The following is a 12783-nucleotide window of genomic DNA, read 5'->3' as shown; positions in this document are numbered from 1 at the left end:
AGAGAAACAGTGTCTAGAAGATAATACAGATCACCAAAATGAAAATTGTTTTTAATTTTCTAATCAGTAAAGATTGAGACTTTGTTTCCTGCTTTTGTTTATACATATTAGCAGCAGAGATATTTCAGAAAGGATTTTATAATTCAAGTGTTTATGTCCAAGAAAAAGATAGTGATCTGCTGTAATAGCACAATACTTTCACAAGTATACAGTCTCATTGTTCCTAAATCTGGAGTACATTCATGGTGGAAAGAATATGAATTCTGTTTGGTTTTTCTTTGTTTATTTTCGGTTTGGCTTTGGACACATTATTCAAACTTCGATATTTGTCACCTGCTATATCATCACCATGATTACTTCAGGTAATCCTTTAGAATGATTATTCTATGAGTAATTACATGTGTTTTTTGTACCTGAGTGGCGGATTTCCCTCACTTTTTTACAGTAGTGTACAAGGTATATGCATTTGTTTTAATGATAGTACTAGACATTATTACAATTGGAGAAATGTAAATAAACTTTTTGGGGATATTTTGATGCAGACAGCTTTACTAAACCGCCTGGAACGAATTTTCGAAGCATGTTTTCCTTCCATATTTGTCCCTAATGCTGAAGAGAATGTTATATCCCTGAAGCACTTGCTGGAAACAAGCACCTTGCCAATAAAAACGAGAGAGGCCTTAGCTGAAAGCGGGTAAGTAGCAGACAGTTTTTAGATACCATGTGGTTTGGCTGTTCTGATTTATAAAATTTTCTGATAGCGTTAAGGATCTAAAAGGTTATGTGTTGAAATTTAGTCATGTTTTGCTAAAAGACTTGTAATGAAGGGCTGGGGATGTAGCTCAGCAGTAGAGCACTTGCCTAGCATGTGTGACACCCTGTGTTCAATCCCCAGCACCCCAAAAAAAGACATAATGAAAACAAAAAACCTGGTTTTTTTGTTTTGTTTTGTTTTGTTTCCTTTCTTTCTTTCTTTTCTTGTTGGTACCAGGGATTGAACCCAGGGGCACTTAACCACTTGACTGAGTCACATCGCCAGCCGTTTTTTAAATTTTATTTCAAGACAGGGCCTAAGTTGCTTAGGGCCTCATTAAGTTGCTGAGGCTGACCTCAAATTTGTGCTCCTACTGCCTTAGCCTTCCTAACCACTGGGGTTATAGGTGTGTGCCATTGAGCCCAGCTTCTCTATTTTTGAACTATTTCTTTTGATATTGTAAATCAGTACTTTAATCAGTCAGTATCATGTATTATCTTTTTATTTCCTAGTGTAATAAATAAGACTTTAGATCTTATCTCTGCCATTCTGCCTTCATCTTCCCGATATACTTAGATTTTTGGTTATTTTTCTTATTTGGTATTTTCATTATTATAATTATTAGTATGATCAAGTAAATTTTGTTCACTGCTAAGCCCCTGTTTCCTTTACCCAACTTTCTCTTGGACTTTGAACATCCATAATCCTAAAGTCCAAAATATGAAATACTCTAAAATTTTGTCTGGGCACAAAAGTGACTCATGTTAATCCCAGCTACTTAGGAGGCTAAAGCAGGAGGGTCTCTTGAGCATTTAGTATTTGTAATATAGGATTTACATACATTCAGAGCCAGCTGTTCAACACAGTGGTCCCATCTCAAAAAAAGGAAAAAGTTTCCAATTTTGGAACATTTCAGATAAGGGATGCACAATTGGTAAAGCCTAACTAAGCAAATCTCTAAAATCTGAAACACTTCTGGTCCCAGCCATTTCTTATAAGGAATACTTCACCTGTTATTGCCTGTCTTTCTCATTTACTAAGTCTTTCCCTAACTTTCAGCAGCCTGTTAGTACAATATACTTGTGAGCAAAACTATCAGGTTGTCCTTCCTTCCTTTTTTTTCCCTGAAGCTCACAGAGCTCTCCTTCCTCCCTGTTATCTTCCTCATATCTAGAATGGTTTCTGTCTAGGCCTCTTATGCATGTGTTCTCTTGAGACTTCCTTTTGCTCAGATCCCATTTTGGTGGAGCACATTTTCTAATAACCTCCTGAGGGGGTAAAAATACCTGGGAGACAGAATTTTATTTTATTCTACTTTCACATTGAATTAATAGTTTGAGATCTTTTTTTTTTTTTTTTTTTTTGCTGCTGAAGTTCTGAAATTTTACAACAAAGTATCTTGATGAGAATCTTTTTTTCATTCATTGGACTGACCATAAGGAAGGACCATTCAATTTAGAGACTTCTACTGAGTATTGAGCATTTCTTTTATTACCTCGTCAATTGCCTATTTTCTGTTTTGGGAACTCCTGTTAATTATTAGATCTTAAAGGGTCTAGATTGACTTTCTCATTTTAATTTTAAAGTTTTATTCCTAGGCTGTTCTTCTGCATTTTATCTTTCTCTGCCTCTTTAAGCATCCTCCCCTTCTGCAGGTCACTCCTATTTAACTAAATCAGTTACAGCTCCTTCATCCCTCTCTGTGATCTCAGTATTTGTAATATAGGATTTAAATGTCCCTTTATTTCATGGAAGATTGAGATTACGTTTTGCTACTTGGTTTTTATTCTGGGATAATTTCTGAGAAAAGAAGGGACAAAAACAAGTTTTATATTGTGCATCTTAAAAATATTTAGTTGTATATATGTTTTAAATGCTACATATAGAGATAATTTGTATTCTTGGATTCATTTAGTCATCTGTATCCACATGATTTATTCCAAGGAAATTGTACAACCATACAATAATACATACACCATAAGATACAGGAAGATAGTCATTAACTTACTAAAAACTGAACAGTAAGAACGACTTACCAAGCCTGGCATGGTGGTACATACCTGTAATTCCAGCAACTCAGGAGTCTATAGCAGGAGGATTGCAAGTTTGAGGACAGCCTTGGCAATTTAGCAAGACCTTGTCCCTATAAAGTAAAAAATAAAATAAAATAAATGAAAGGGCTGGGGTGTAGAGCATCCCTAGGTTCAATCCTCATAACCACAAAAAAACAAAACAAAACAAAACAAAACCTTAGAACTATAGGGTTGTAACTAAATAAATAATTGTGCATCAACCTAATAGAACATTACACAGCAGTTGAAAAAGTCATAGTAGTCCACCCTTATCCTCAGGTGATATGTTCCAAAAACTCCATGGATGCCTGAAACCTCAAATACTAAACTCCCTATATATACTATGTTTTTTTTCCTGTACATCCATACCTATGGTAAAGGTTTATTTATAAGGTAGGCATGATAAGAGATTTAAAATAATAATAATAAAATAGAACAATTATAACAATTATTGTAATAAAAGCTGTGCCTGTTTGGTCAAAATATTTTATTGTACTGAACTCACCTTTTACAATGATGTGAGATGATACAATAACTATATGATGAAGTGAAATGAGATAAATGCTCAGAACAGCACCAAATATAAAATTTATGAATTATTTATTTCTAGAATTTCCCCTTTAATATTTTACAACCATAATTGACCATGAGTAACTGAAATCTCAAAAGTGAAGCCACAGTTAAAGAGGAACTACTGTACATTTGTAAACAAGGAAATGCTTAAAATCTGAAAAATGCAAAAGCATGGATATGATATAATTGCAAGTGTGTATTTGTAGATCAAGATTTGTCAAGGAGAAAACATAAATATTAAATAGCTATATTAAGGTAGTGAAATGCTGAGTGATTTCTTTTGATTTTATAATAAAAGGCTACATTTCTACTCATTACTGGCATACTGTTTCATATGAATTAATTACTTTTCTAATAAGTATTGGCTCTTGATTTCATTCACATAACTGTCGTGTATTTATGTAGACACAAGGTAAATTGGAATGTATAGTGTGTCTTAGTCATATTAAAAGTACAATTCATAGTGATAAGTTTTGAATAACCTGTTGTTGGTGGCTTTATTACGGTCTTTGCAGAGAACTGCTGGATGTGTGGACTGAACTACAGGATATCCATGATGCACATGGCTTGAGATATCAGTGGGGCGGCTCCCATAGCAACAAAAAGCTTTTGTGCTCCTTGGGAATAGACACCCGAAACATTGTGAGTTTGTTAGTACTTTGAAAAATTCTTTCAAATGATTTTTAAATTTTATACTTCTGTTCAAGCCATGATAAGCTAATTCCTCAGAAAAAATGTTAGTTTATTTAAATGTTCCTTTATTTTAAGTATGCCAACTTTTAAACATCTATCTACCTAAATGTTTCTCCAAGAAATATTTCTCATTTTTAAAAATAGTTGTTTCAGTATTTTCCCTTAACTATAAAAAGAGAGAATTGAAGCTGGGTGAGGTGGCACTCACCTTTAATTCCAGTGGCTCGGGAGGCTGAGACAAGAGGATCATGAATTTATAAACCAGCCTCAGCAAAAGTGAAGCACTAAGCACCTCAGTGAGACCCTATCTCTAAATAAGATACAAAATAGGGCTGAGGATGTGGTTCAGTGGTTGAGTGCCCCTGAGTACAATCCCGCTACCACCACCCCACCCCCCCGATCCCCCCAAAAAAAGAGAATTGAAACTAGGAGATTTTTTAAAACTCCATATGGGCAATTTAACAATTTATTTAATTAATCACTTACAATATATATAATAAAGCATTGTAAGTATATTTTGGAGACTAAATCTGTTCTTTATCTCTAACACATGTTTTTAGCTCTTCACGGGCAATAAGAAGCAGCCTGTTATAGTGCCCATGTATGCAGCAGGATTGGTAAGTACCAGGAAGTGTCTCTGCACATATTTGTAGTGACTGCTTTTATTTTGTAAAATCATCTTACATAGAATGACAGAAGTCTAAGTTGACATTTAGTGTTGACATTTAGTGTTTATACACACACATGCAAAATATCCTTTTTGATATCATAAAGCCCTTGGTCTTTGTCTCAGGACATTTTTCTGTACTCAATTATAGTTTTATTTTTTGTTTTTGTTTTTAGATATACATGGTAGGGTGTATTTTGACATATTATACATACATGGGGTGCGACCCATTACAATTTTGTTCCCATTCTTGTGGTTGAACATGATGTGGAGTTACACTGGTCCTGTATTCTTATATGAGCATAGTATAGAAGTTCATGGATTAGACAAAGGGGAATGAAGGGAGAAGGGAGGAGGATTGGGAATAGGAAAGACAGTAGAATGAATTGAACATAACTTTCCTATACTGTTTTTAAATTGAAAATTATTTTTAGTAATACTAGTGCTTATAACTTTAAAATGTACCTTTGAAGGACTCTCTTCTAAACTTGCTTTTAGAAACTGAAGCATCTGAAAACTTAGTTTTTTTTTAATCTAATTGTTATTAATTTTAAATAATGCAATATTAAGGCAATGGATATACATAAAAGCTTGGAAATACCAAATTATAGTAAACAATAAGAACCAAGACGCATCTCTATTAATATTTTAAATGTATTAAATTTTGTTTTTTCAGATATGCCAAGTAGTCTCAGAAAACTAAGTCATGTTCATTGTTCCTTATATAGCCCCAATCACATTTTAAAGATTGATGTTTGTGTTTTTTGGTGTGTCATTGAGTTATTGGTGAATAAAAATGTTCTATCGAACTCAAAATTTTTAAGTTATGTTAACCAATAACTTGAAAATAAGGAAAAAAATACTATGTTTAAGAATGAAAAACTAACACTTGATATGGAATCTAAATTTTACCACCCCCATGCACATGTGAAAGTGAATTTGCTATGGAACTTGACTCTTTTAGACTCCATCGTTTTTTCCATGAGTAAACACTAACTGATATTGAATTATAAAATTTCACTTTTTTTAATGAAATTTTCTTTTCTGTGCTTGAGCTTTCTTGCCAATTTTTGCCTTTCATAAGTAGTTATCTTGTTCTTTAAAAATAGCTTGATTATCCCTATGCTCTCTTTTGCTGTAGGTCAATAGGATCCAGAATATTTAACTTTTTGGCTATTTGGCTTTTTCCCCCCCTGAAAGAATCACACTCAAGAGGTGGTTGCTGTTAGATTGTCATGATCTGAGCAGGAACTAGGAATTTCATTCGTAGGAACTTTCATTCAGTATCCTGAAGGCAGTAACCTATTGCCTATATGTAACCTCAGCACATTAGCCAGTAATTTGGGGCGTGAGAGGAGTTAGAGCTAACCTTTATGCTTTAATTTTCTACCTTATCACCTTTATTATTAATTTTACTTTATAAGCCTTATTCTCACAGTTGATTTAGTGCATATAAGTGTATCTTTTCTCCGTATTTGTGATGGTATTCATTTAGAAACATATTCTAATATCAAATTTTAATTATACCTAAATTTTTCCCATGGTACATTTCACATGAAATGTTCAATAATCTTTGAATCTCATTTGGAGGAATAGTACCTGAAATCATCATTTAATTCACTGTTTCTCAAACTTTTTAATGTGTATCAGAATCATTTGAAAGACTTGTTAATACATAAATTGTTAGGCACCACCTCCAGTTTCTTAGTTTTGGAGTATAGGGCTTGAGAGTTTGCACATCTGACAGCTTCCCAGGTGACACTCAAACTGCTGTTTGGAGACTACAGTTTGAAAACAACTGGTTTAAGTGATGGTTTAAAATAGAAGCTTGGGTTACACTAGTAATTGTTTGGCATATGTATATTGTTCTTGCATAAGAGCACTTTAGAGAGCCAGTATAGTATTGAGTTAGACCATAAACTTATTTTCATTTTTTTAGCTGCTAGATTAAGACCTTTCGCATGTACTATTGTTAAGAATTGAATCTGTGAATTGCCTTCATTAGCTTATTCCCTGTTTATAGGAAAGTGGGGTTCTTCTGAAAGCTGTTTTTAGAAATTTACAGATTCTAGCATTACTGACTTGGCAACTTTGATTTTTCTTCCCCAGTTAAGGATGACTTTTGCCAGGATATAACCTTTAATTGTTAAATAGGAGCTTATCAAGTATTATTTCTTATAGATGCTTCACTCTTCAGGCCAGTAGCCTGGATTATCCATTTTTTGTTTTGTTGATGCGAAGCACTGATCCAGCACCTCATCCTTCCCCCAGTTTCTATAACCCATTCAGAATGTCTTTTTGTCAAAGATTTGTAATGAAGGCACTGAAATATGTAAGATGGTTTCCCCTCTGAAATGGCACTGCCTCTACCAGGCCAGTCTGAGAAACTAAATACTAACTCATATCCCTTGTGTAGAGGGTATAGCTCAGTGGTGGAATGTGTGCTTAGCATATACAAGGTCCTGGGTTCTAAGTCCAACACTGCATATACAAAACAAAACCAAATACCTCATTGGCGTCCAAGACTAAATTCTAAATTGACATTAAAGGATGTAGACCTCACTATATAGCATGGAGTGTTTCAGAATCGGCTCTCACTTCTCCGGGCACACAAATGTGGCCCTTTTCTATAACTTTGTTCTTAATCATCATAAGTGTTGGATTGCCGGGCGGGCGCAGTGGCGCATGCCTGTAATCCCAGCAACCAGGGAGGCTGAGGCAGTAGGATCTCAAGTTCAAAGCCAGTCTCAGCAACTTAGCAGTGCACTTAGCAACTCAGCAAGACCTTGTCTCTAATAAAATGTTAAAAGAGCTGGGGATGTGGCTCAGTGGTTAAGCACTCCTGGGTTCAATCCCCAGTATCCCCCTCCGAAAATAAACAAGTGTTGGATTCTTGCACACCATCATTCCAAGTTGCACCTATGCTTTTGTGTGACAGTAGTAACTATGTTCTTTAAAATGTCTGATTTAAAATATAAGATCTGGCTTCAAAAACATTTGATTATAAAGTTACAATTGTGAAGTCGTTCCCATTATAATGCTACAAGATTTTCTGTAAACAGAATGTCTTTAGTGATTTCCAAGTAAACTTCGTTCTTCCTACTAATTCACCATTGTAGATTTTATGCCAATTTTTTTTTTCTTCAAAAAGTAGGGCCAGGCACAATGGTGCATGCCTGTAATCCCAGCACCTTGGGAGGCTGAGGCAGGAGGATCATGAGTTCAAAGCCAGCCTCAACAAAAGTGAGGTTCTAAGCAACTCAGTGAGACCCTGTCTCTAAATAAAATACAAAATAGGGCTTGGGATGTGGCTCAGTGGTCAAGTACTCCTCAGTTCAATCCCCAGTATCCACCCCCACAAAAAAGTAGGATGTGATCATTTTGTGAAGCTTTTTCCTTTAAAAAAAAAAAATAGTGCTGGTATTACTAAACTGTCATTGATGATACTCATGAATATGTTAAGATTGAATGTCCAAATCAACACACATAATTGTGGGATTCATTGTTACATATTCATACATGCACATGATATAATTTTATCAATATCATTCCACAGTTTTTCTCCTTACCCTCCTGTGGTCCCTTTCCTCTTTTGATCTCCTTTCAGTTTTTATGAAGTTCTCACCCAAAGCACGCACCCCTTTTCCTTTTTCCTGTCTAGCTCGTACATATGAGAGAAAACATACAACCCTTGACTTTGAGTTTGACTTACAGTGCTTAACATGATGTTCTTAAGTTCTATACATTTTTCTGCAAATGACAATTTAATTCTTCTTTATGGATGAGCACAAACCCCGTTGTGACTATGTACCATATTTTCTTTATCAATTCATCCACTGACAGACACCTAAGCTGGTTCCATAGTTTGGCTGTTGTGAATTGAATGAACATCATTTCTACATAACAGTTTAGCAAATATTTTTCTGCTCTGGGAAAAAAAAAAAGGTTAACACATTAGCTATTGATTTGTGTATTATAGTTGAAATATTACACTTGTGAACATTTACTACAGTGTTGCAAAGTATAGACTACAAAATTTAATCTTCTGCATTGAAAGATTCTGCACTTCTATCATTGGTTTCATTTTCATGCCATCTTTAATGCCACTCATGTGTTTACCATAATACTGCAACACTCAAAATAAATTACACAAGTTTGCTTTGGAAATATGCAGACTATGCATGTGCACTGAGAATTCTAGGTTCCCAGCTCACAGTGCATGAGAAGACAAATGTGCATTCATATATCAATGGTGTATGCATTGCAACTCTGCTTACCTTTTAAGCAGCAAGTCAAATGAATTATACTATGTGATGTACAGCATAAAGTTATAAACCAGTTTTTGTACTGAAAAAATAGGGTGCAATGATTATGCAATGGTGATGATTATTTAGTGAAATATAGTAACTTTATAAAAAAGTTTATGGATTGATTTTCCCTCACCCACTCATTAATGGCTAATATACTTTTTTCAGGGCATGTTAGAGCCCACCAAGGAACCATTAAAACCACTCTCTGCTGCAGAAAAAATCGCTTCCATTGGTCAAACAACCACCTTGACACCAGAGATGAACACATGTACATCTGATCAATTCCAGGTAAAATATCCACATTTATATAGATGTGTTTTGCATATATTGACACATGTCCACATGCACTTTATCGTTACTGTACAACTTCAATTTGATGATGGACATGGTTTTGATTGTTAATTAGCATTCCTTGGAATACAATGATCAAATTATCTAATTTTCAAAAGCAGAAAGGCACAATATGAAAATAGGGTAATTGTGGATAAATTCTTAAGCCAGTCCAAGTGTTAGTCTCTTAATTTATAAAATGAAGAGTTTGAAGAAGGGATCTCAAAAGTCCATTGCAGTTTGAATATTATATGATCATAATTACTGACTCAAATCTGGTAAGTGCTGAATTTAAAAAAAAAAAAAAAAAACAATAAGAAACACTGCATTTATACCAATTCTTCAAGTCTGCTATGGTCTGTCTTGAAGTCCTGTGAAATTTTAGAAAGCAACAAAAGCTGTCTTACCTTTCTTATGCTTTACTTCTTTGGCACATTTAAGCACAGGTTTTATTTCAGCCCAGTATGCTTATTTTAAAGTCTACCCTCTCTATCTACCCTCTCTACCTAGAGAAAATGGGCCTTTTTGGTTTGCTTACTCTTCCCACATCAAATTAGAAACTAACTCAGTGCTGGTTAAATATTGTTTTGTTAGTGAACATTAACATTTCTAAACCATGTTCTTGCCATGTACATCATTTCTTAAGCTTAAATATCATCTTCAGTGATATCTTAACACAAAAATATACTTTTGGATAGCTTTGCCCAAAATGTATGTTCCATTGAACAGAAATCTCAAGCAGTGGTCCCCTAAAGCAAGGTTCCAGGGTAAAATAAGTTTGGGAAATAATTTTTATACCTTCATAATCACCCTTGGAAACTAGCAACACACACAGTAAAGATTCTGAAGAATCATACAGTAAATAATCCTATTTAATTCTAAATCATTTCTCAAATTTACTTGACCCTTGGACCCTTTTATAGTGGCAGGGGAGAAAGGAATCATAACGTCTGTAGAACCAGTATTTTTAAGAACATACTTTAGAAAATGATGTTATAGGTCCACATCTCACCTGTTTCAAGAAGCATCTAATGTTACTGCTGCATACCACTGTGATTTATTCTTGGGCATGATTTTAAACATCTGTTTGAACCCATCGAATTAGTGGCACAAAATTGATGGACAAGGGAACCTGATGTGTACAAGTGCCTGGCTTTATTGATGGTTGGGCAAGCAGACAGGGTGGCTTAGGCAAAATATCTCAGTAGATAGAATCTTAGTTAACTTCCTTTCATTTCCCTCATAGTACCCTCTGGCTATCTGCTATCACAGGCCTGCCCTATCTACGCAGATTACAAAATTACATTTCCCATAGTACATTTACACTTCTACTTTTGTCAACATTTTATTTCTATAGTGTTGAGGTATTAGGAAGGTAACTACTTGGGACATTTACTGAAAATATAGCTTTCTTACTGAGACATTTATTGCTAAGTTTTGCTTGCCTCCTTCCTTTCTCCATCCAACCACTTCCACATGTTCAGCCCCATAAGCTATTGTATATTTTATTGGAGTTAACTGTTGCTTGTCATTTTTGCACCTTATTGATTTGATCTCATGCATTTCATTTTATTTATACCTCACAGCTTGTCATCTTATATATAATTTGATTTAGATTTGATTAAAAACATATTCCAGATGATGTAATAAAGAACACATGTTAATTTATAATTCTGTGCCAAGATGCCTGACCTCCACCACTGAATTTTATGACCCTTGCTTGGCTCCACCTCTGATTCAGGTCAAAATAGTTAACGTCTGAAGTGGATTGTAAAGATTCTCCTTATATAAAATGGTATTTCTTACCACTAGTCTTTAGCATGCTATATAATTTAGTTTTTATTTTTTGGTCATGCAGTAATACTGTTAACATCTTCCCAGTCATCATCTTTTCCAAATGAAACAGCTCCATCCTGTAGTACTACAAGCTTAGCAAAACATGTCAAGAAAAATCTGTTCAGTACCTCATTTTTTCTCCCACCCCTTCAAACAGCACTGTTAATATAATTCCCATTATGACAGTGCTTTTGAATCTTCCCATTCTGTCCGTTTTGATACATGTTGAATGTGGTTGTGTTGGACTTTTTTGTTTTCAGATTGGCTTTGATTTCTTGTAACCATTGTATCTCTTGAGGAATTAAAATGCTTATTAATAATTATTAATGGTATTTTTTTTTCTAAGATACTTTTACCTGAAAAGGCAGTTCATGTGTAATGGTGGTACCCTTTTTTGTATTATTTTGAGGCAGGGTCTCATCAAGTTGCATAAGACCTGACTAAGTTGCTCATGCTGGCTTTGAACTCATATCCTGCTGCCTCAGCCTCCTGAGCTGCTGGGATTAACATGCCTGCCCCACTACACCCAGAATTTCAAGGTCACACTATTCATGCTGCCATTACTGATTACCCTCTCAATAGATACTTAAACCACACTTCATTCACTGCAATAGAGTGAAATCTCTGACAAGGAGTAATCAAACTAGTAATCAAACTAGCAACAACTTCTCTTGGACTGCTTGATGTGACTATTTTAGTTGTGAATCAGAATTTAAAACTAGAAGAAAAAATTATCTAATACCATACTCCATTTTTTCAGTACGAAAATATTTGAAAACTTGAGTGACTTGCCCTAAATTATACATTAGTGATACCACTAGGACTAAAATCCAAATCGGTCTTCATTCTGCATATTCATTCTTTTTGTAATGAACTTGTTTTCTTAGTGCTTTTGTCTCTGCAGTAATCATTCATACCACATTGCTTCAAGTTGTTTTAAAATGCTTCATCATAGTGCTTTCTTTGAGTTGCCTTACTTGTAAATGTCAGTAGCCATTTTTTTTTTTTTTGCTTACATAGTTTTTTATTTTCACTTCCACTAAATGTTGATTCATGTTCATACCCATTTTTATAATTTTGGTTATATCCTCAACATGCTATATACCTCTGTGGGAAGCTAATATTCCAGCAAACTACTGATACATTTCTTAGCACCCAGATCCTTGATGTTATTTAGATAGGACATGTTAAAAGGGCTTGCTTCATTTATCCAGAAATTTTGTTATTGCACCTATCTAGGTTTTGTCCATCCATTCATTGTTGAATATAAGTAGAAGGTCCTGTCGATCCAAAAAAGGAATAAGTTGAACCTGCTAGAATGCTTAGAGTTTTGTGCTTTGGGATCAGCTCAAAAAGATCTTTTCTAAATGTTTATTAATCTTGCCAGGTAGGTTTTAAACTGAGCTTTTAACAGCATTTAAAAAACTTATTTGAGCTGGGTGTAGTGGTACAGACCTGTAATCCCAGCAGCTCGGGAGGCTGAAGCAGGAGGATTGAGAGTTCAGAGCCAGCCTCAGCAAAAGCAAAGCACTAAGCAACTCAATGAGA

The 12783-nt window shown here is 34.7% G+C and overlaps 1 protein-coding gene across 6 annotated transcripts in view; it reads left to right on the top strand.

The window, feature by feature from the left end:
- AFTPH (aftiphilin) overlaps positions 1-12783 on the top strand; it is a 63625-nt gene that overhangs the window by 34842 nt on the left and 16000 nt on the right. For all 6 annotated transcript variants that reach the window (XR_013759141.1, XM_079110450.1, XM_079110449.1 and 3 more), the window contains 4 exons: positions 543-694; positions 3915-4041; positions 4653-4709; positions 9235-9357. Coding sequence is in view for 5 of the 6 variants with exons in the window: in XM_079110450.1 (XP_078966576.1) it covers positions 543-694; positions 3915-4041; positions 4653-4709; positions 9235-9357 (459 nt within the window). In the remaining variant the exon portion in view is untranslated. The remainder of the gene's footprint in view (positions 1-542; positions 695-3914; positions 4042-4652; positions 4710-9234; positions 9358-12783) is intronic.

Source organism: Sciurus vulgaris (assembly GCF_902686455.1).
Source record: "Sciurus vulgaris genome assembly, chromosome: 14".
Classification (NCBI taxonomy): Eukaryota; Metazoa; Chordata; class Mammalia; order Rodentia; family Sciuridae; genus Sciurus; species Sciurus vulgaris.
Note: the sequence above shows the minus strand (reverse complement) of the source record. Positions and strands in the feature narration are given on the sequence as shown.